The sequence below is a fragment of the Podarcis filfolensis genome (genome assembly GCF_964270895.1).
Source record: "Podarcis filfolensis genome assembly, chromosome: 17".
NCBI classification, from domain to species: domain Eukaryota; kingdom Metazoa; phylum Chordata; class Lepidosauria; order Squamata; family Lacertidae; genus Podarcis; species Podarcis filfolensis.
In genome coordinates, this window is record NC_139621.1 from 40,801,820 (window position 1) to 40,826,297 (window position 24,478).

General features: G+C 46.4%; 1 protein-coding gene across 1 annotated transcript; it reads left to right on the forward strand.

Moving 5' to 3' along the window:
* Nucleotides 1-1,633: 1,633 nt before the first annotated feature.
* On the forward strand, nucleotides 1,634-23,803 carry FSTL1 (follistatin like 1). The gene is made up of 10 exons (XM_083593857.1): nucleotides 1,634-1,846; nucleotides 9,449-9,553; nucleotides 11,703-11,832; nucleotides 13,744-13,776; nucleotides 14,608-14,738; nucleotides 16,636-16,754; nucleotides 17,364-17,476; nucleotides 17,937-18,047; nucleotides 20,829-20,926; nucleotides 22,311-23,803. Exons 1-10 carry the CDS (start codon nucleotides 1,682-1,684, stop codon nucleotides 22,353-22,355), a joined length of 1,050 nt encoding a protein of 349 aa, XP_083449983.1. The 5' UTR covers nucleotides 1,634-1,681; the 3' UTR covers nucleotides 22,356-23,803.
* The last annotated feature ends 675 nt before the right edge of the window (nucleotides 23,804-24,478 follow it).

The following is a 24,478-nucleotide window of genomic DNA, read 5'->3' on the forward strand; positions in this document are numbered from 1 at the left end:
GAAGCAATCTACACTAAATGCACCTGCCAGGTGTCAAGAGTGGACCAGATCAAAAGGTATATGTATCACATGGCAGATATACGGAATCCAGAAGCAATTCTCAATAAAAGAATGACCAAGTATTGGATTTCTCCAGGGTCATACCAAGGAGAGGATGCCAGGGAAATCATGATGCAAGGAGGCAAATGATTTGTAACCACATAAGGGGCGTAGTCTGGGGGACTGGGAGGAAGTGTGGCCCCAGGCACACAATTTTAAGGGGGTGCAAACCAGACACACACCTCCACACCACCCCAAGACCCTTGTCTTGCCCTGCCTGCCACCAGGGGCTCTGGACCCCGGGGTGTGACCTGGCCCTGACGCCGCATCCCCAGCCCCCTTGCTGAATGGCCACCTATGGAGACGGGCAAGGGGTGACCCAGCGTGGCTTGGCCGGGCACTCCTTCATTGTGGGTGTCGAGGGGATTCACCTGCCAAGGGCTGTGTCGGCTGGTTGGGCTCCCCCCTACGCAGGCAGGCTGGTGGCACAGCGTGGCCTGTTGACTCCAGTGGTGAGGGCTGGGCTGGCTCCGCTCACCCTCCACACCCCGCCACTGCTCACACGTGCCCCGGGCACCGGCAAATGCTGCTATGCCACTGAAATACATGCATTGTTCCGAGCATAAGTAGGTAGCTGAACAGCCATGCTCTTGAGAGCCCAATTGAAGCATGAAGCTGGTTACACTGAACAATGCGCAAGCAAGAATGCTGTCTTCCCAACTCATAAATCAGGCCTGAGTTGAGGTTTCTACCTTGGCCAGCTTCTCTGACTTCCTTCTATCCTCAGTTTTACTGCGGTGCATCAGTGGGACCAGGGGAAGTTCACCTGCCCTTTCCTCTCTCTCTCTCTCTTATCTTCAGCACAGCTGCTCGACATGTGGGCGAGGAGAGGCGAAGTCCGTGCTTCTCCTTTCTCTTCTCCAGGCTGTGCTGGAATTGAGAGAGGAAGGAAGTGGGGGCTGGCGAAGGGGCGGCCGATGCCCCCCCATGAAGGCAGGGGCATGCAGAGACTGAAGGGGGGCACATTGGGATCCAAGCATGGGGGAAAAACCCCAGTAAAAACCAGTAATTTTTTTTCCCTTCCAGTAGCACCTTAAAGACCAACTAAGTTAGTTCTTGGTATGAGCTTTCGTGTGCATGCACACTTCTTCAGATACACATACCAGAAAGCTCATACCAAGAACTAACTTAGTTGGTCTTTAAGGTGCTACTGGAAGGGAAAAAATTTTTTTGTTTTGACTATGGCAGACCAACACGGCTACCTATCTGTAACCAGTAAAAACCAGGGGTTTTTTTCTGGAAAAATCGAAAAAAGCAGTTTGATATAGTTTGAAAATTCCACACACATTTCCCCCCCCCCCATTCTCCCCAGGGGAAAAACGGGGGGAAACTGGTCCCCCCATGTTTCCAGTCCCCCCCCGGCTCCGCGCCCCTTCTCGCCCCGCCGCCTGGAGCCAGACGACCCTCCCTGCGCTGAGGGGGCGGGATGGAGGGAAGGGAGCAAGGAAGGAAGAAAGAGAAGGCGACGAAGAAGGAGGGGAGCCGCGAGGGGAGGAGCCGCCTTTCCCTCCGCATCCGCGGCCCCAGAGGCAGAGAGGCAGAGGCGCGAGCAAGCAGCCCGCCCGAAGAGGAGCCGGCCAAGATGGTGAGGGAGGCCGGAGGGAGGGAGGCGGCGGCGGCGGGCAAGTTTCCCCTCGTCCGACTAAGCTTCTCTTCTCTCCTCTTCTCTTTTCCTCAGTTGCAGCAGCTGTGGAGGAGCCTCGCCGTGGCCGTCCTGGCCGGGACCCTCTTGGGGCTCCGGGCGGAGGTAGGAGCTGCCGGGCGGGCGGGAAGGAGGGAGGGAGGGGGGGAGAGGCGGCCAAGCCGGCGCCCCCGGGCCCGGTCTCGGGCAGAAGGAGCTTCGCGGCTCGGGGAGAGAGGAGGGGCTGGCATGCCAGAGGCCGCCGGCGGGGGAACAAAAGCGGGCGGGAGAAGCTCGGGAAGCGGGGGGCCTTTTCCAGCCAGAAAGAACTTTTCTTTGGCCAAAGAGAGTTGATCCAGGGGCGCCTTGGTTCTCAAACTTCATCCTTTCCAGAAGCCCGTTCAGAAACCAAAGCGTCCCAAAAGCAAGGCGCGCTTTCCCATAGAAAGGAATGCAGAACGGACTAATCCGGTCCAGACTCTGGAAAACAACCCCCAAAACAGCAATTGAACATGAATTCTGCTATCTGACGAGAGCATGGATCCATAAAATGAAAGCAATGAACGATGTATTTGCAGTCATGCAGTCAATCCATCAGGAGCTGAACTGGGCTCCACACAGTCACAAAAGCAGAAAGAGAGCCGCAGCGATGAAAACGTAAAATAAATAGCAAAAACAGACCTCAGTGTAACACTCAAATCAGGAGCATATCACTCAAAATGGAGCATGTTCGGCTTCTGAAAAAAGTTTGCAAACCGGAACACTTCCTTCCGGCTTTGCGGTGTTTGGGTTCCAAGTTGTTTGAGTCCCAAGGGTATTCCAATTTGAGAACCAGGGTGCCACTGTAGTTCTGCTTCCATGTGGAAGAGAAGATGGCTTTCCTTTCTTTTAAGAAACAGCTTTTCTTCTTTCCTTTGGGGGAAGCAGTCCTCAGCTTGACGGTGAGGTCCCTTAAGGAGACTGGTGAGTGAAATGAGGTCTCAGAGGTCTCCTCATAAAGCCTTGGCGGTGCCACCACCTACCTTCTTTTAAAAAAAGAAAATTTGGAAGCCCTGCTAGAGGATCATCTGCTTCTCCACAAGTATTTTCGCTGGGACTCTTCTCTCTTTCAAAAGCCAAACGTTTTGTTTGACCAGGAATGAAGGAACGGTGTCTGAATCCCCAGAGTTGCAGCCTCCCTGAAAATGAGGTCAGAGGCAAAATATTTGATGATTACGGCTGGGAAATGTGGAAGTGATTTAAAGAAAATAAACTCAAGCTGCTGTGGGCTAGCAGGCAAAAAGGACAGAATATGCATTCTGGAGGTCGGAGGTCCCTAGTGGGCTGCCCGCTGCCCCTTTTTTATAGATTAACTGCAGATGGTGAATTCGGCTTTGGACCGGTAACAAAACAGAAATAAAGGCTTTCGGTAAAAGGTACCGAAATATGGTTCCCCAGTTCTAAGCGACGATATGTTCAAGGGCACTGCTACCAAGTTTAGTTTCCTTTGGATAAGAGAAAGCTGGGTACTTAGGTTGTCATTGTCATATTTGTCCTGTTCCCCCCTGCAAAACAACAACAACATGCAAAATGATTTAAGTGGAGGCAAAAAGGCGCTTTTACTGCAGGGCAATGTATCCCCAGGGATGACCTCTATTGCAGCCTTTCTTCCACTTCCACTTCCACTCCCCTACCCCCATATTCTACCCCACTCTCAAGTAAAAGCTTCTCCATGTGCCTGGCAGAATATTTTAAAACACGACTTGAAAAATGATACATGAAAAACACGGAATTGTCTATGACATTGGCTTCTGGCTGTTCTTCCATTGTGGGACTCAAGGCAATGGGCGCATGGCTTCCCTAGAGTCTTCTGTCCTGGCACACTTGCTTAGCTTCAGCAAGGAGGTTGACTCCCGTGCCTTCAAACTACGCCCTGAGACCAGAGAACACAGCAGGAGAGGAGCCTAGAAAAAAGAGGTCATCAGAGTCTGATTAAAAGTGTACAGATTCTAAAACAGATTCTAAACCTGCACCCTTAGTTGCTGAATTCTAGCTCCCATCATTCTGGTCACGCTGTCCAGGAACATCTGAATGGCTGCAGGTTCCCCATCCCTGAGCCAAAAGTCAAAGGCAAATAAAAAAGTTTTCACTTGTCACTAGGAAAACTTCAGGCTAGGCACCTGGCAAGGCTCCCTGCTGAGAGAACCTAAATGGTCTCCAAAAGGTGTGTTTTAATGTTAATGACAGCTTTTGCAGGATGCTACTGCCGTGCCATCACAGTGAGTAGGAATGAGCCCTGAGTAAGCACAGGATTCCTCCCGAGCTTTGTTCCTTGTTCACCATGCCTCCCCCTCTGCCGACTTTTTGTCCTATGTGCTGGCCGTGCTCCACTGGCGTAGGAGTAGAGTCTTCTGCCAGTGGAAGAGGGCTGGAATGCCGGTGTTAATTTTTCCCCTGCCGCAGTGCTTGAGCTCACCATGTGCAGAGGACTCGGGAGTGATACTCATCAGGAGGTGTCACTTGAGAATTAGATCGTTCTCTCTGCAAATGTTGGGATTCCTTAGTGCACTCTTAAGTGTGTCTTGCTGGAGAGAGTTTTTCTTGGCCACGCTCTCAGATTAATCCAGCAGTCTGGTCTGCTCCACTGATCACCACAAGCTCCCAAACGGGGGAAATTGTAGCACAGAAATGCCTCTAATGTCTTTGAAAGCAAGCAGCTTTTTCACCACTTGGTTTGAGCTGCTTTTGTGCAAAACCTTTCCAGTATGTAGCCAAGAAAGAATGTGCTACATATTGTGACCTCTTTGGCTGTAATTTGGCAGAAAGGTGCTTAGGAGTCTGGAAAATGTGACAGGTTGTGAGAACTCTTGGCTGTTCCTGAACAGCTCTGGATGCTGTTGTTGGCAAGGATGGTAATGGCAAGGTGAACAAGAGCACCTTTGATCAGTAAATTGCTTTATTTGCATAAGAAAAAGGTTTGTAACCAGAAACCATATAATCTTCCTGCCAAAGTAACAGTTCTCTTATTAAGTACATCAGTTTTTCATCACATTCGTAAAATGGTCAAGATATGTCTGCCTGTTTATGCCTTTGCTAAAATGGAATTGTTTAATCTGCCCTTAAACGGGAGGTAGCTTTTCTTGTAAAGGAGAAGCTCATGCCACCTTTGTAGGTATTCACTCCCTGGAGCCTTGAGTAGGCAAGCAAACATTGATCAGTGGCTGCAATGCATGGTGTCTGGACCTGGGTGAACAGTGAGTGTTTCGGGGAAAGGAATTGGGAGAAAGGGAGTGGTGCTCTACAGATGTTCTTGCTTCAACCTCCCTCCTGCTGTGATGGAGACAATATGTCCCCTGTCCCTGTAGGGAGTTGCAGTGGGACTCTGTCTGTGCAGTGACTGTTCTGTTCTGTGTGGCCAGGCTGTGATGCGGCAAGGGAGAAAGTCCTCATGAAGGCTTGGCTTTCACATCCGTGGTTGGAATGGGGGGCCTGGCGCTCACCAGCAGAGAGCTTTCCAGCTGACCCTCACGTCTCCGATGTGGAAGAAGCTGATCCCAGCTGCTAAGAGGAGGGAGTATTGCTCCACCAGTACAGTTTGCTCAAGACAAAGTTCTCATGTGTATCAGAGAGTTGGTGGAGGGAGAGAGCTCTGCAGTAGTTAAACTTTGCAATATCACATCCTCTTGGAATAAGGAGACAGTTATGAATGCCCTTATCCTGTTGACCAGTCCCCCGGGCAGCTTCTAGAATCGCTCACACCAAGGAGGTCTCTCCCCTCCAAGGATCCTGTCTGTCCATTTCCCTGGGCTGTGCAAATAACCACCCAAAGTGGGGGCATGAGCATTAGAAGGGCAGAATGGGGGGGGGGGGAATCTAAATAAATAAATGAAACCGGATAAGCAGGAGCCAAAGTTATATCAACTAACTGACCTCTGTGTCGGCATGCAACTGGGCAAATTCATCTGTAAAGTGTTGTGCAAATTGGTCACAAAAGGCTACTGAGTGGACCAAGATGTAGCAGGACTTTTGACTGCTTGAAAAAGCTCCGTTGGGCAACTCTGCAAATGCAAAGGTGGCAGAGAAATGCTATTTCTTTGCAGCCATCACTACTACAGAACTCAAACTCATTCGCCCCACTTGTTTCATCAGCACACAGCAGTTAGGAGGTAGTTGTAGCGAACAACTGATGGAGGGACAATGCTGCCATCTAGCTGTTTTTCCAAATCAGTTCTCAGGCTCCTCCCACATCCTTCGATGATGCTCCACTGCCATCTTTTGGAGCCTGAGTATCCTGGTCCACCAGACCAAAGCAGGGCAGGTATACTTAAGAAGGACATCAAAAATGCCAGTGATCGGTTCTAGCGCTTTTAAAAAAAAAGGAAATGTAAGCTTGCAGCATAGCCTGTGCAGTCACATTGCCTTTACAGGTGCAGGACGGACACTGCAACTATGAGAGGTTGCCGTGACCAGTCTGCGCCCAAGCAAACGTTTATACATTCTTTGTACACAAAGCAGCAAATGCCACTTTGGGCAGGACTTTGCATCACTTGACCTGATGAGGGCATAGGTGGCAAATGCATTGCAGCGGGTTGGACTAGATGACTCTAGGGATCCCTTCCAACTTCCAGCGGGTTGGACTAGATGACTCTAGGGATCCCTTCCAACTCTACAGTTCTATGATTTTATATAGGAGCTCATCGTTACAGCAACTATCAATTAATTGTGGGGCTATCTTGATTACCAAGATGCAGAGCTTCTGGAGCACTTCGCTCTGGGTTCATCACACTGAGTGAATCTGTAAGTGCCTTAACTTCTCCTAAGTGTGTTAGCAACACATCTTGAATGTGTGTGAGAGAGGGAGTTGTGTGCACATGCAGGAATGTGGCTTCCTGTGCATGAAGATCTTCTACTTTAGTTGCCTCCCTGATCCCTTTTTTGTATTTCAGGGTCATTGTCACTGTTTTGGTCAGAGGGCCAATAGTGTGGCCCTAGTAGTGCTATTTTGATTTTTGACCTGGAATTTTGATCAGCGCTGTGAATAAATTTAGTTTTAAAGATGGTCTTAGGAAGAAATCATAACCACATTTACTTGAGAGGAAGCCCCACTGAACACAGTGGAACACACTCCTGAGTAAGCATACTTAGGCATGCATTGTGTTGCACAACACACACTTGCCATTAGCAGTTGTGTGTTTGCTGGTTGAAGTGGTAGATGTCGAACACATGTGAGGTGAGGCTGGATTGCTGCTCTGCTCCTAGCTGGCATTAAATGATACAAGGTCTGCTCCTGAAGAGCCAGACTAAGATGGTGCAGGTTCTATGAAGCTCACTGCCGTCTGTCAGGGTTGCAGTGATTATAAAATGGAGGAGAAGCCATGTAGGCTGCCTTGAGCTCCCTGGAGGAAAGGTAGAATATAATTGTAAAGAATAAGATGGTTTGGGGCCAGTTTTCTGGGAAGGCTTCAGAAGAACTGAACTGCAAAACAGCTGGTGAAGAGGGAAGATAAACTCTTCTGCAGAGTGACCTAAGCCTAGGGCAGGTCCTGGCCTGCTGCCTGATCTTCACTTCTGTTTCGAGAGCTCTTATATCAGGCTGGAGCTTTTGAGAATATTAAGAATATGCAGATTCAATGTTCTTATGTAACCTTTTACATAAACAATTCGATGCCTTCAGATTGTTCCAAGAGTGGGGTTTTGTAAAAGAAAGTCTAGGCATCGAGCTTTAAGTCCTCCTTAAAATGTGCTCTGATTTCCTAAGTTTAGCACATGGAATGGGTTTTATTTTTTAAGTTCGTAGCATTTTAACATTTTAGTAGAGGCACTTCAAGGGGAGGAAGCTTCCAGCATTTGATTTTCCATTGTCTTTGTTGCATTCATGTGGTTTCAACTGTTTGGTGCTAGGAAAGTTTCAAAAGCTGCTAAGAGAGGAATAAAAACATTGCTGTGACTTTCCTGGTCCACATTTGCAATATTGCCTTTTAAAGGGCATTCCAATCTTCTGACAGGGTTGGGGAGCTGCATGTTCTGCTGTCCTGGGTTGTGCAGCCAGATCCTTTGGGAGGCTCTTGCTCCTTTGAAACAATGGTTTCAGCCCCTGTGACCACGTAACTCTGGAATGCTCTGATTGGCCAGCCTCCTGGAGACTTGAGCTCTGACTGAATAGGCAGCGACCTCGTTCCTCCTGGGGGTGTATTTTGCAGTTGGTTTTTGTTAGAAAGTATGAGAGCCAAGAATGTAAGATGTAAGATGGGTGGAGTTTGCGCTTGGCTGGTCTCGGAAAGTGAAGCAGGGTGGGGAAACATTTATGACAAGCTGGGAAAACATTGTCAGAGTTGGACATTTTAATACAGAAGCTTCGTGGGGTGCTTGAACTAATAGACTCAAAGCTGTTATTTCCCCTTTGCTCAGACTGTTGTGAAGGGGGTTGGCATTAATGCCAGTCTCCTTGCACTCCAGGTCACAATTGTTGTTGTTCAGTCGTTTAGTCGTGTCCGCCTCTTCGTGACCCCCTGGACCAGAGCACGCCAGGCACTCCTGTCTTCCACTGCCTCCCGCAGTTTGGTCAAGCTCATGTTAGTAGCTTCGAGAACACTGTCCCACCATCTCGTCCTCTGTCGTCCCCTTCTCCTTGTGCCCTCCATCTTTCCCAACATCAGGGTCTTTTCCAGGGAGTCTTCTCTTCTCACAAGGTGGCCAAAGTCTTGGAGCCTCAGCTTCAGGATCTGTCCTTCCAGTGAGCACTCAGGGCTGATTTCCTTCAGAATGGAGAGGTTTGACCTTCTTGCAGTCCATGGGACTCTCCAGAGTCTCCTCCAGCACCAGAATTCAAAAGCATCCATTCTTCGGCGATCAGCCTTCTTTATGGTCACAATAACACACACATAACCACAGGTGCACAGACCTGGCTCTTCTGTTTTGAGAGATGGCTCTGAATCAACAATAAAAACTTCCCTGTCTAATTTGAAAAACGCACCTTGGTAGCCTTAATATTTTCTCTGGTTATTCTAGTGCATCTTGGCTTGTGAAATTTTGCTTAGAGAGCAGAGGTTAACTTTTCTGTTTTCTCTGCTTCTCAGACCAACTTGTGCTAAGGGGTGGGGAAGCTGTGGTTCTCCAGATGTTGTGGGATGGCAACTCCCATTGGCCCCAGCCAGCATGGCTGACAACATCTGCAGGGCCACTGCTTCCCCACCCCGACTAATTGGCTTGTTGTGGCCCATCCTCTCAAAGTGGCCTTTTGCCAACAGGAGCTCACAGCCTAGTGCTTTAACTGCTGTGCTTCCCAGTGAATAAGAAAGACACCCTTTGTTCAATTTTAATTTTGAGAAAGATATCTTAGGACAGCAGCAGATCGGATTGATGGAAAAGCTGCAACATTTAAAGATGTGCATGTAACCACGTAGTTTAGAATCCATTTTCTGGCAAAGGCACTGAGAAGGTGTCAATAACTTTTTGATTGACACCTGCCAGCTAAAGTCAACAAATCACCCACAAAGGCTTGTTCAATCTGCTAGTGATCTGTGGCTCTTCTGATATTTCTGGAACTTTTAAGATCTGTGAGAAGCTTGCAATTATTGGTTGCTGTTTGGGGTTTTTACCTCTTAAAGTTTTTCTTTCATTGTTGGCCACTCGTAACTTTCATTATTGGGCAGAATATCAATGTAGTAGCTAAATAAAAGACACAGTCTTTATCTGAAGAAGGCTTCTCTCCCCCCCTCCAAACTATTTTTTTTCTTTTATGCCTTGCAGGAAGAGCCGATGAGCAAATCTAAAATCTGTGCTAATGTGTTCTGTGGGGCTGGCCGGGAGTGTGCTGTGACAGAGAAGAGTGAGCCCACCTGTCTTTGCATTGAGGTAAGCGAAGTCCTGGGACCGCTGAGATCAAAGGCTGGTGTCATCCCAGATGTGGAGAACCAGCACGCGTAGTGGTAGTGGCTGATGTGTGCTCCCTCCTGCTTCCTCTGTGATCCTAGGGATTTTCTGCACAGCCTTCTTGGTTTGTTGCATATGCAGCAGTACCTCGGGTTACATACAGTGGTACCTCAGGTTAAGAACGGTTTCAGGTTAAGAATGGACCTCCGAAACAAATTAAGTTCGTAACCAGAGGTACCACTGTATGCTTCTTTTTTGCATCGATGACTCAAGTCTTCTTTCAAGGTAGCTCTTTCATTGTACCAACATCACATTTCCTGAGCACTTAACAGCACATCCTATTATGCTGCTTCCCTCCAAATCATTTTGGTCTTCTGACTGGTATGTGGAGTATACAGTGGTACCTCAGGTTACATACGCTTCAGGTTACAGACTCCGCTAACCCAGAAATAGTGCTTCAGGTTAAGAACTTTGCTTCAGGATGAGAACAGAAATCGTGCTCCGGCGGCGCAGCAGCAGGAGGCCCCATTAGCTAAAGTGGTGCTTCAGGTTAAGAACAGTTTCAGGTTAAGAACGGACCTCCGGAACGAATTAAGTACTTAACCCGAGGTACCACTGTACTTAGCGAACCGTCATAAGCACCTGTTTGATGCAGCCTGTGACAATGATTGTCATTATTAGATGTTGTTTCACTAACGTAGGTTTCCCTAATGTGCATTTGCCCACAATATATATTGCCCACATTATAGCAGGAAGCGATAGAAGAAGAGGAGGGAGAAGATGTAAATAAGCACAAATAGGGAGAGACTAATGCTTTCAGTTCAGTAAGTTACATGTAGTGGGGCTTAGTTTTCCATAAAGGATGAGAACTAAAGCAATAAGCCATTGGGTAGGCAACCTAAGACCCTGGGGCCGGATCCGGCTCGATCGCCTTCTCAGTCTGGCCCGCAGATGGTCCGGGAATCAGCGTGTTTTTACATGAGTAAAATGTGTGCTTTTATTTAAAATGCATCTCTGGGTTATTTGTGGGCCATAGGAATTCGTTCTTTTCCCCAAAAAATATAGTCCCCCCCCCCAGGTCTGAGGGACAGTGGACCAGCCCCCTGCTGAAAAAGTTTGCTGACCCCTGCAATAAGCTAATACAGGGATAGGTAAAGGTAAAGGGACCCCTGACCATTAGGTCCAGTCGTGACTGACTCTGGGGTTGCGGCGCTCATCTCGCTTTATTGGCCGAGGGAGCCGGCGTACAGCTTCTGGGTCATGTGGCCAGCAGGACTAAGCTGCTTCTGGCGAACCAGAGCAGCGCATGGAAACGCCGTTTACCTTCCCGCCGGAGCGGTACATATTTATCTACTTGCACTGGTGTGCTTTCGAACTGCTAGGTTGGCAGGAAAACAGGGATAACCAGTGCTTTTAAAAAAAAATGTTTAGGGGTACTCACATTTTTATTCAAGAAAATCACCATTTTATAGTTCAAATCGAGGAAAATAAATATAGTAAATGGAGAAAAGTACAAAGATTCACAAAATGTTTAGGGGTATGCGTACCCCTGCGTCCCCCCCAGAAAAAAAGCACTGGGGATGGCTAAAGGCTTTGTGGAAGATTTGAGGAGGGATTTGAAGAATGAGGGCGGATGTCTTCTAATCAGGGAAGAAAAACATGCGGCAACAATGTATGCATATGATTTTATCCTGTATGTCACTTGCCCTATTCAGGCCCTCCCTGAATTAGTTTAAGAATTCATGAGCTTTGGGACAAACTCAGACTGTGAAGTTAATCTCATCAAAACCTAGACATGTCTTGATCCTTTGTTTCTGTTTGTTGATGAATTATTTCTTTGTGCGTTGTAACCCTTGATCTGACTACGTTTCCCCACTGTGGTGCCAATCCAAACTGGACCCCTCATGTCTGCTATTTGTAGTGGGTGGGGAAGTTCCCACTATTCTGGAAGGAAAATCCTGCACTTGGGCAAACTGTGATTTATGTAAATTGTAGTTTGGGCTTCCCTCTCAAGCCCTCCTAATTTATATTGCCTGTGTGAAACTGCTTATCTTTATGCCCTGTGTGTCTCCTTCCACCTTTGGAGCCTAGTTATATTGGATCTGTCATTTTCTTTTTGTTGCTGTTGCAGAGATGCAAGCCTCACAAAAGGCCAGTTTGTGGCAGCAACGGCAAGACATACCTGAACCACTGTGAGCTGCATCGTGATGCTTGCCTCACTGGCTCCAAAATTCAGGTGGATTATGATGGTCACTGCAAAGGTGAGTCGGATCCTTGGGTTTGGGGTACCCCTGGAACAACTACTACTCCAGGAAGTCCTGGGTTAGAGGACATTAGAATTCAATCCAGCTTTGGGAATTCTGGCACCAGATAACCATTTTGGTTTTTCAAAGGCACATGACTTAATGTGCCACAACATTCACTGCCTGTTTCCAATGAATATTGCTGCTAAAGAGTGTGTTGGATCCTGTATACCTGAAGGTCCTGTATACCTGAAGGAGTGTCTCCACCTCCATCGTTCAGCCCGGACACTGAGATCCAGCGCCGAGGGCCTTCTGGTGGTTCCCTCGCTGTGAGAAGTGAGGTTACAGGGAACCAGGCAGAGGGCCTTCTCGGTGGTGGCGCCCACCCTGTGGAACACCCTCCCTTCAGATGTGAAGGAAATAAGCAGCTATCCTATCTTTAAAAGACATCTGAAGGCAGCCCTGTTCAGGGTAGTTTTTAATATTTAACACTGTACTGTTTTTAACACTTGATTGGGAGCCGCCCAGAGTGGCTGGGGAAACTCAGCCAGATGGGCGGGGTATAAATAATAAATTATTATAATATTATTATTATTGGATGGCCCCAGAAGTGAGGGCAACAAAGCAAGGAGCCGGTTGTCACTGTGACATAAGACTTTTGACCCAGCCCATTGCAGTGCAGCCCTGACTGTGGCGCACTATGGTGAAAAAACATCGCTCTCTGGTCTTGTGAGACAGAATAGTAACAAGGAAATAGAGGAAGATATGGGAAGTAATGTCAATAGTAGGTGGAATTTACAATCTGCAGTCAGCCATACCAGGGATGATTTCCCTGGAGCTTGGCTGAGTGTTTTGTGGCTGAACTCGGGTGAAAGTAGGAGCCCTAGAAGAACAGCTGCATATGCTACTGAGTCCTGCCTCATGAACATCCCTTGCAATACTGTAAGGGACAAGCTGTTCGTTTACAATACTTATATTTCTACCTGACCTCCAGTGCAGCTGACAGTAAGTGGGAAAACATCACCATCACGTTCCAGAATCAAAAGTTGGGCAATACTTTTAATGGGGGAGGGTCAACCAAAATGTCAAGAAAAGGATGTTAAACTTTTGAGTACAGTGGTACCTCGGGTTACATACGCTTCAGGTTACATACGCTTCAGGTTACAGACCTTTTAAATCTGTATAAAAGTGTGCTGTGTTAAAGCAGCATACAGAAATGAGTGCTGCATTTTTGGATATTTCGTTTTATCTTTAGTTAACACCAACACGGCGTTGTGTTCATTTATACCAATTCTAATATATGACACATTGTTGTAGTATGGATAATTTGTAATCCTTATTTCCCCTTTGTATTCATTCAAGCTTCTAAATAAATTACTGTATTGTGCAATAAAGAATAAAAAATACTGGTTGCTTCAGGTTACATACGCTTCAGGTTACAGACTCCGCTAACCCAGAAATATTGCTTCAGGTTAAGAACTTTGCTTCAGGATGAGAACAGAAATTGTGCTCCGGTGGCGCGGCAGCAGCGGGAGGCCCCATTAGCTAAAGTGGTGCTTCAGGTTAAGAACAGTTTCAGGTTAAGAACGGACCTCTGGAATGAATTAAGTACTTAACCCGAGGTACCACTGTAGTTTCCTCAAGGGTTGCCAGTGCAGTGCCATGTGAGCACCATTGCACTTGAAAATGCCTTTATTGATTCCTCTAGGCAAGACACCCAGACTCTGAACTAGGGCGGTGGGTGGGTGGGTGGGTGGGGGGAAGCCCTGTTACACACGGAGAAATTAATTGAATTGATGGGATGGGTTAGTTGAATACTGCCCCCCACCCCCAGCAATGTCTGGGGGAGATATGAGGTGTACTTCAGGAAAACCATAAACCATTACAGTACCTTCAATCTGAAGTTTTCTTATTTCTTTCTGTAAATAGAGAAGAAGCCTGAGAACTCCGCTGCAAGTCCAGGTAAATATGCCTTTGCCTGTGCTGTGCAGTCTGTGGGCTGTTCCTCATGTTACATTTGTTCAATATAGGTCAAAGGAAAAGTGTCCGAATGCCCTTCAAGTGCAGATCCTGTCTGGAAAAGTGTTTACAGAGTGGAACTTCTATATCCCAACTGGCTATGAGTCACCTTCCTCACTGCCTCTTTCAACATATCATTGTTAATATCTCACTTATGGGCACGGCACTCTTCTCACAAAAGGGGTTAAGCTACGTTCTGTGTCTTGAGCTGCAGTGCTTACTTATGTGGAAAATTCAAGGATAAGGGAATTTGTGTCTCTCCCCCACCCCCCAATTTACCTTTTCTTATCTGTTTTGAGTCTCAGTTCAATTGTAGTTGGCTACTGTGCCTCACCGGGCTGATAATAAAAAACAGTAACAGAAATGCGCCAAGTAGAATATGAAAAATGAAGCCTAGCTGGTTGACTGAGGATCAGTGGATAATGGCAAAAGAGATTTTGCCTTCTGTCTGCTCCTGAACTGTCACCTTTAATATTCTGGATTACCAGATTGAAGAAATAAAACATAGAATTTATTTTGTTCATCTTGCCCATTGAAAATAGCACTGTGCGTAATCAGTGGTAGTTTCTCATGTGCCTCAACAGCAGAGGAAAATAAACATGGCCTCTCACTCCCTAAGCTGGGAGTCTGCTGATTTCTGATCCATTTTCCTCTTGAGATGAAGAGACGTTGCGTTGCTTCTTGCCTGCCATCTACCTGTCTCCCCCACTTTCAATTCCTTGTATCTCTCTGACATTCCTGGTCCAACTCTCCCCTCTTCTTGTCACTCAATAGTTGTCTGTTACCAGACTGACCGAGACGAACTCCGGCGTCGTGTCATCCAGTGGCTTGAGACTGAGATCATTCCTGATGGCTGGTTCTCTAAAGGAAACAACTACACTGAAATCCTAGACAAGTACTTCAAGGTACAGGTGGCAGGAGAAGAAAAACAGAAATGGTGAACTGATGGGAGAGGTGGTTAGAGATTTGCTTCAGAGTATTAGTGTGAACTTTCCTGAATCACTAATTTGTTTGGCAAACTAGCTTGTGAATATTCTACATTCTCACCTCTGCCTTTAGCCTTCACTTGCTTTTCTATATTTACAAAAGAGATGTGATCAGATTATAGGCTTCTATAATAAACCCTCCATTAGATCTTCTAGCAGCCTTCAATCACGATGGTAAATGAATGAGAAATCGTCAAGTAAACACATGGCTAATTCAGAAGACAAAACAGCTTCGTGGAGAGTCACTATCACCATATTATAGATTATTCTGGCCTGTATATTCATGTTGGATAAACTGTTATTTCTCAACAAAACAATTATGCCTGAGTTGCAGATAAATGTGCAAGACTTAGCTTAATACTCTCAGACAACAGCGGGCCCTGGGGTGTGTGGAACTGTGTCAAGTATAACTCAGTCTCCCACACAATCTAAAAATAACAAACAGTGTTGGGACCCTGTCAATAAGACAGAAAATTAAGCAGCTTATTATGGAAAAAAACTGTAGAGGTCTGAGGCAGCGAAGTCAAGCTAATCAGATTTGGGAGAGAATTTGTTCCCCACTGCACATATGGCTTCCATTCATTCAGACCTGAACATGAGCAAGTTGTATCCAGCAAGTCATCCCCCTAAAAGGAAAGTGTCAAGCTGTAGTCTCTAAACTTCACTGGCCATCAGGGGTGCCAACTTGAATAAAATATTGTGGGGGCCCAGGGAAGTCCCGCCCTGCACAATCAACCACGTGACGCAGTGCACACATCCCATTTGTATGGGAATGCCCATCAACTTTGCGGAGGGCCAGACCCCCTCAAATATTTTATTGTGGGGTCCGAGCCCCCACAGCCCCCTAGGAGTGGACTCCTATGGTGGCCAGTATGGCCATATAATACTCTGTATGCCGTCTCAATTACAGTTGAGGTGATTAAGGTACTTGACAAATAAAGATCAAGCAGCGGGGGGTGGTGAATGGTGGGACTGTGCCACTCACCTGACTGCTGTTTGGCTGAGTCGCTCCAGCATAGCCAGGTGGTGAAAGGGAGCAATGTGATGGTAGCTGGATTGCCAGAGACCAGACTGAGGATTACAGCTCTGAAGAGGAATGGTGGGAACCTCCCCCTCTTCCTGCTCCTGAGCAGGATCCTGAAGCTGCTCAGGAACAGCGGAGCACCATAGATTTAGAGAATTGGTTTGCAGAGGGACATAGTTCAGAAAACAACAGCTGGGAAGAGCTGAGTGAGGAACAGCTAGAAGAAGCAGAACAGGAAAAGAGATAACCGACTCCCCTTCGCTAGAGAGGGTCCAGACTGTCTCTCCAAGGGCAAGGAGAGCTGGTAAGGTTGCTACGCCGGGGGCTCACTGGTTGGGAGATCAGGTTGCAAGAAGGGGAAGTGACGATGACTCGGGGGAAGGAGGAGGCAAACTTAATGGGGAGCACCTTCGCTCTGAGAATGGCTGCTGTGTTCTTTTGCTGTGATCATTAAACACTCTTAAACTGGTAAGAGACTCTAATCACTTTGTTCTGCTGATGCACGGCCAAAGGTGCATCTCTGAAGCATGACATGAATGCTCGCAGAACAAACACACTGATGGAGTCAGTCCAGTGTTCCTCCTAGTGCGCTGACACCACACTAGCCTTCCCCCCACTATACTCCTCCCCCACCTGCATGGACGTCAGGTGAGCGACAGAGCCCCTCCATGTCATCCACTGCTACATTCAAGTGAACAAGTGGTGGAAGTCATGAAAGGAAATAGCTAATGGTCCACAGAAGCAGCGCTGTTGTTTTCAGCCTTCCTTGCATGCTGCTTTGTACTTCTGTAGAATTTCGATGATGGGGATTCTCGCCTGGATTCCAGTGAGTTCCTGAAGTTTGTGGAACAGAATGAGACAGCGGTCAACATCACCACCTATGTGAATCAAGAGACCAACAAGTTGCTCAGGTAGTTTGGGGCAGAAATCAAAGCGGATGAGATTCAAACTACAAATGACACTTAGTTTCATGATTCTTTCCCCTGATCAAATTGGGACCCGTTCCAGATCTAATTAGGCCCACGGTCCACCCCTCCTTTACAGGAACACAAGCAAAAACAGTGCACTGTTAGCTTGTACATATCACAGGGTGGTTCTAGTCATGATCTGGAAACCTGCTGATTCAAACAGTAGACCAACCTGTCAGGAAGCTCCCGTTCTTGGCCTTTGCCGGGCAAAAAACCTTGTCACCTATGCTTTGAAAGCAGCAAGACTAATGGCCAAGTATTTGAACCTAACCCTACATTCCTGTTCTTCTGCATTTGCCTGTAAAAGTGTTTAGTAACTGCCAGTGATGGTTGTGGAGCTTGTCAAGTTACCTGAGAAGGAATAGTTGCTCATGTTTAGACCATAGGAGGAATCAGCAGCCACTGAATGCCGATAATCTGGCGGGCTGCTTCACATGTTCAGAAAATCCAAGTGAAACGATTTGACAACATTTCATTGTAAACATGGTAGCCGTTCCTGCTTTGCTGTGATGTCTTCTAGGCTGATGCTTGTATTTTTTGTGTTTCTTGCAGGGGACTCTGCGTAGATGCCCTCATTGAGCTCTCTGATGAAAATGCTGATTGGAAGCTTAGCTTCAATGAGTTTTTGAAATGCCTCAATCCAGCCTTCAACCCACCAGAAAAAAGTAGGAACACCTTTTCTGCACAGAGAGAGACTGAGGTTCCTAAAAGAGTAGAAGGAGCAGAAAGATTGAGGGCTGGAATTGTGTCTCAAAAACCAGCCAGTGTCTTATCAACCTGTCTCTGATTAGTCATTAATCTTTAGTCTGCTCTATCATTATCCATATGTTATAAGCCACATTCCACACTAAGCCACAGGTTTCATATACATTGGTACCTCGGGTTACAAACACCTCGGGTTACAGACTCCGCTAACCCGGAAGTAGTACCTCAGGTTAAGAACTTTACCTTAGGATGAGAACAGAAATTGTGCGGCGGCGGCAGCGGGAGGCCCCATTAGCTAAAGTGGTACCTCAGATTAAGAACGGTTTCAGGTTAAGAACGGACCTCTGGAATGCATTAAGTTTGTAACCAGAGGTACCACTGTACACTGAGACGATATTCCATTCTCTGTGATCTTTCTAGAATGTGCCCTGGAAGATGAAACCTATGAGGATGGAGCAGAGACCCAAGTGGAGTGTAACCGTTGTGTCTGTGCCTGTGGGAACTGGGTGTGTACTGCCATGACCTGTGAAGGTATGTCAACCCAGGAAATCTTGGATCATTTCAGAACAATCTTTCTTCCTCAGAGGATAGAAATGTGATCTCTGGACTGTTGGCTTTTGCTCTAAGTACTTGAATGCAGAAGGAGTTCCAGATCGAAATCCCATGAACCATCTTTGGTCTGGGATCAGTTATTTTATAGCCTGGAAATCGGAAAAATGTTGTTTTCGTGATAGAAGAGACCCTTCTCCCACTACCCAGTATACTCCCAATGTTCTATTCTGGTCACTTCAGTTCTGGGGACTACTTGGCCATTAATTATTTGAAGGCATCAAAGGACCATGGGACCTGGTTCAAAATGGAGTACAGTTGTACCTTGGAAGTCGAATGGAATCCATTCCAGAAGTCCGTTTGACTTCCAAAACGTTCGGAAACCAAAGCACGGCTTCTGATTGGCTGCAGGAAGCTCTTGCAGCCAATTTGAAGCCCCATCAGACATTCGGCTTCCAAAAATAGTTTGCAAACCGGAACAGTCACTTCTTGGTTTGCGGTGTTTGGGAGCCAAAATGTTCGAGAACTAAGCTGTTCAAAAACCAAGGTGCGTCTGTATAAAAACCTGTTCCTCTTTTACCCAAGGAACCCTCCTGCAAAATTAGGTTACACTATCTTAGGAGATGGGACACGGGTGGCGCTGTGGGTTAAACCACAGAGCCTAGGACTTGCTGATCAGAAGGTCGGCGGCTCGAATCCCTGCGACGGGGTGAGCTCCCGTTGCTCGGTCCCTGCTCCTGCCAACCTAGCAGTTCCAAAGCACATCAAAGTGCAAGTAGATAAATAGCTCTGGCGGGAAGGTAAACGGCGTTTCCGTGCACTGCTCTGGTTCGCCAGAAGCGGCTTAGTCATGCTGGCCACATGACCCGGAAGCTGTCCGCCGGCTCCCTCGGCCAATAAAGCGAGATGAGCGCCGCAACCCCAGAGTCGGCCACGACTGGACCTAATGGTCAGGCGTCCCTTTACTATCTTAGGAGATGAAAACCTGTTCCTCTCTTACCCCAGGAACCCTCATGCAAAATTAGGTTACACTATCTTAGGAGGAGTCCCAATGCACAGCAAAAAGATAAACAAGCAGCTTTCCAAATATATAGGACATGTAAACATGACTCTTAGATTGTAATTTGTATCAAAAGAAAGTTCTGAAAAGCCAAATGCCAACTTAGCACTGCCAGTTGGAAACTAGGGAGAACAACGGAATTTTGGTGGAATGGGGTGAGTGGAAAGAGCGATCCCACTGTCTGCTCCACATAGAAATAGAAATGTCCAATAGAAAAAGGTCCACCCTTCCATGAGTGGAAAAGAAATGATGGCAACACTAATAACTTAGGTGAGCAAAAGAGGAGAGGCTGTTTGCTCTTTTGTTCTCCCTTCCATAACAACCACAGATGCATTTGGTTTGACTCTGCTGAATGACATTAAATTCTTGATCTTGACCCGTGACCTTGCCTGTACCCTCAGGGTGGTCCATTTCCCCAAGGCTGCCATGGCAGATGAAGGCCCAGCATACCATGTCCAGGGTGCAAGGCAGTTCATTTTGAGAGCTAAAGGGCAACGTGTCTTGTGAGAAAGGAGAAAGCTCCTGAGAAACTTCGCTGTTGCACATGGCTGAAGGAGGTGGGAGCTCGTGCCTTTGTTCAGCCAAAGCTGAGGAGGACATGGGGCAATTTAAACCACTTACCCTCTAGATCTAAGCCCAGGAGAGCAAGTGGGAAGGTTGAAGAACTGAACAGGCAGGATAAATAGCAGGTGCTGCAACACTGATGGCCAGGAGGGGGCACACAAAGCGGCAGTAAACTATAAGCTAATTAGAAAAACTGCACCGCACTGTTGCCTTTGATCAGCTTAAAATTTGCATTTATTCAGCTGCCCAAACCCCAGCTCCTTTTTGATGGCATCTTATTATTATGCGAGGAGAGTCCCTTTGATTATGTTTCCTCTTACTGATCCCATTATAAGGGGGAGAACTCCAGCTCTTTTATGTTTTAGTCTTGTAACCGTTCCTTCTGCCTCTCTTCGAATCTCACTACATGCCAGGCATAAAACTGATGATCTGCCTTTCCTTCATCATGTTTTAAACCAGTGGCAGTACTTTTACCTCTCAGTCTTTGACTGGCCCATTCAATTTTCTCACTAACTGCTGCTGGAAAAGGCTGGTCTGACAGGATGACAGGCTGCCATGATGAGCTCATCAGCGAGAATTTTAAGTGGCTGCACCAAGTAGTAAGCAAGTGCCCCAAGTGGCAGACGGGGTCTAGTAGCGTGCCACTGTTTTACCTGAAGATTGTCGCAAGCTTGGGGAGGTTGTGTGAATGGTTGCAAGATACTTACCAAGGAGGTGGGGATGAGGGAAGAGAATGAGATGAACTGGTTTCATCATTAGTTCTTGGGTGCATTAAGGAAGTTCATTTCAGTATTCTTGCTGCTTACCCCAGGGTTCTGCAGCTCCTGCAAAGACCACGACTGGGCAGCTGGAATTGGGTTTTTGCAAAGGTTAGACTAATTTGGTGTGTCTATGAATTTCACCATGAACACCTCTATGATAGGATATGTATGGAGATATTTCTAAGCCTACTTCTTTCTCCTTGCTAGTATTCAACCTCAGTGGTTTCTGTCTTCTGGTCAACAGAGCCAACACTTTGTGTTAAATTTGATGTGGTGGTAGAACGTGCTCTGATTCTACCCTTACCCTCTTTGCCTTGAATTTCCTAAACATTGTATTCTGCCGACTGTGACAGTTGTGTAATCCACTTATCCTTGTAGGCAAGAACCAAAAAGTGCCGTCTGAAGGGCAGCAGCCTGAAGATAAGATGACTGAAGAAGAACTGGCCAGATATGTTCAGGAGCTGCAAAAACATCAGGTTGGAAGGGGACTGTAGAGATTTCTTTGCCTTGCAAACCTGCTGGCTATATATTTATTTCTATAGGTCTTTCTGCTGAACAGCTATAAGATTCTGTACCTATTGGAGGCTGCTGAGAATAACTAGGGATACTACATAACTCATGCCAGTTTTGTTTTAGTGACTTGCCGGGTCACCAAAGTCAAGAAGGAATTTTATGCAGGCAAATGGACAGAACCCCTTGCCCTGCGCCTGGGTCCGCACTAGAGCTTTAACACATACACGAGTCACTGTTTGCATGTGTACATTTGTGCACCTTTGTCCACACATAAGCACTTCCGGTTTTATGCCTCCAAAATCCATTTTGATGTATCTTGTCAACACTAGTGGGCAGTGCTTGATGGGATGTATTTGTGTTGTGTTTTATAATTATAATTATTAATACTACTACTACTATTATTTATTAAATTTGTATACCATCCTTCCCCTGAAGATAACAAGGCATTTCACAATATAAAAAAGAGAACCCAAAATGCATAATAAAACAAAAACAGGAACAAACCAGTATTTCACAAACACATTTAAATGGCCGTTGAATGTTCAGTCAGCCTAAGCCTAAGAGAAACATTTTCACCTGGTGCCTAAATATATGTAATGAAGGTGCCCAGGGAGCCTCTCTGGGGATAGCATCCCACAAATCAAGTGGCCCTGAGTACTAGTGTTACAAGAGAGAGGAAAACTTCCCTCAAGGGGGCCTTTGCAGATGGTTCATTGTTGTTGTTTAGTCATTTAGTCGTGTCCGCCTCTTGGTGACCCCATGGACCAGAGCACGCCAGGCACTTCTGTCTTCCACTGCCTCCTGCAGTTTAGTCAAATTCATGCTGGTAGCTTCGAGAACACTATCCAACCATTTCGTTCTCCATTGTCCCCTTCTCCTTGGGCCCTCCATCTTTCCCAACACCAGGCTCTTTTCCAGGGAGTCTTCTCTTCTCATGAGGTGGCCAAAGTATTGGAGCCTCAGCTTCAGGATCTGTCCTTCCAGTGAGCACTCAGGGCTGATTTCCTTCAGAATGGATCAGTTAGATGGTTCATAGTTAAGCAGAAAAAGGTTGCTGACCCCTGACATAGACAAATACTCAAATCAGAAGTGTGATTCTGGGTCCTAATACAACAGTTCTGGAACGGAAACATTTTGAAAATTTGTTCCAGCTCCCTATTTAGCATGTTTTCATCCCAGACAGATCTTAGTGGGGTGGGGGAAGAACTGTGTCCTGTGATTAATATAAGAAATGAGTATATAAAGCGGACCAGATAAGCAGGTTTTTCTTTCTGTGGGCACCCTACCCTGGCACCAGCTTGTGAAATCACAGTGCAAGCATTAGATTTCTCTCCTTTTCCTTTCCAGGAGACATCTGAGAAGACCAAGCGAACAGCCACCAAAGAGATGTAAGCGAAAGGCGCAAGTGGAAGATGCCCGAAGCCGGTGTGTGTTGCCTGACTCACCCACCAGTCTTCATTCAGTGCTGATTTCAATATGCAAATGTGTGTAGGACTTGTTGCCCAGTCACAGATATTTACATTGTATAGCAATGGGAGGGGGGCAAAGAAAAAAATAGGTTCTTTTAAAATTTAAGAGAAACCCCTCTGTATCATGGTTGGTTTTTTTACAATGAGGAAAGGAACTGAACTGAGGGCATTAGTGAGGACCACAAATAATTCCAGCTCTGGCACATAGGGTGTAGCATCCCTGACACCTGAGCTCATATCCTGTGTGGGATCTTGCTGCCTCTCTTGAGTTTTGCTGACAGCCTAAAAGCTACTACCATAACTGCAGGGACTTGGAAAGGAAGTGCCTATGGCTAAGCATATATTCCACGGGATATTGCTGTGCCTCACGATCTTGATAACTGGCTTTTCTGTTTTCACACGTGAACAACTTTCATCCCGTCTTCCCTTTCCTGTCCATACTCTGCTCCCAAAGAGTATCTGGCCGTTCAGACTGGTTTACTGTGCCTGTGTAAGGGGGTTCCTGGTGAACACAGACCAAATCTCTGCCAGAAGCCAGATAGCCCACTGCATTGAGTTCCAAAGTGACCTCATTTTCTTTCCCTCTCTCTTTGCAAAGGTGCTACAGTATATTTTCTTATCACACTCTTACACTGATTCTTTTTTTTAAGTAATGACTTTTAACTGAGCTTTTTGTATCTTTGATTTATAGATATTGTTTATAGTTACTGAAAAATGCTGTACTTCTGGTTCGTGCTTTGTATTATAGCTGCATGTAACAAATAAGTCAAATCCGTGCAGCACACAGAGGGCCTCTGAGCATACAGGGCCCTTCTGGATTTGATATTTCAGCATCCTTTATGGTAAAGAGCCTTCGTTCGTGCATGAATAGAGCTGGATGAGGTTTTCAAAGGAGACCCTGTCTCCCACAGGGTCAATTCTTCAAGGAAGGGGAGGGGGAGAATTATTCGCTTCAGGAAGAATTGAAGGCCAATCCTGTTACATTAAATGGAAGGAAATATTATGTCAGGCAAACATGTATAATTTCTCCTCATGCAATGGAAGCAATTTTGGAACTGCAGTCACTAAGATGTGTAAGTTCCTGGTGCTTCTTTACTTAGGGACTGGTTCTGTGATTTCCAAAAGGACTCTTGCACAGCTGGAGTATCCAAGCAGGTTGCTGACCTGAGTGCTGACACAACTTTTCCCATGCAGTGAAAGGAAAGAAACTCCAGCAAAGGAGGGAAGGAAAACACCAAGTAAAGGAAGGAGAATATGCAAACCCATCAATACATTGCATTTGTTGGTGTGATACCAGAGACTGTTCCATGCTTTTTAGGAATTTTGGCAATAAAATCAGGGGACTCAGTCTCCCCACAGTGGTATAGTAAACATCAGGAGCATTGTTGTTTGTGCATATCTTTGAAGAGAAAACTGTATCCTAGATTGAAATTTCAAGTCCTACTGAATAGCCCCAATCTCTGGGAATAAGTAATTTCCCCCTTGTCGTTCCTCCCTGATGTAAATCTCCCCCAACTGCTACTTGCATCAGGAATGAAAACTTCCAGGGATTCAAACAGACTTTGACAAAAGGGAAAGGCAGGATCTCCCCCTCCCCTCATAACTGAATGGACTTCCTTAATGCATACAAACTGTTGGAACCACTTTCTCAATTCTCACCACCTTCACTTTAGAAAATATAGCCTGAGGATAGAGGGGGGAATTGTAATGAGAAGGGTTAATTGAATTGTTGATTATAAAAATGTTAAAATCCAACAACCCTCAAAAGGTACTAGTCAATAGATTTACTTAAGCCTATGATTTCAGGGGATTTAAGCATACTTAACTCTAAACTGGATTGTGCCCCAAAAATTCCAATAACCATGACCATGCTGTTTGTCTACACGCAGGTGGTGCTGTGGGTTAAACCACAGAGCCTAGGACTTGCTGATTAGAAGGTTGGCGGTTCGAATCCCCGCAACGGAGTGAACTCCTGTTGCTCGGCCCCTGCTCCTGCCACCCTAGCAGTTCGAAAGCACGTCAAAGTGCAAGTAGATAAATAGGTAC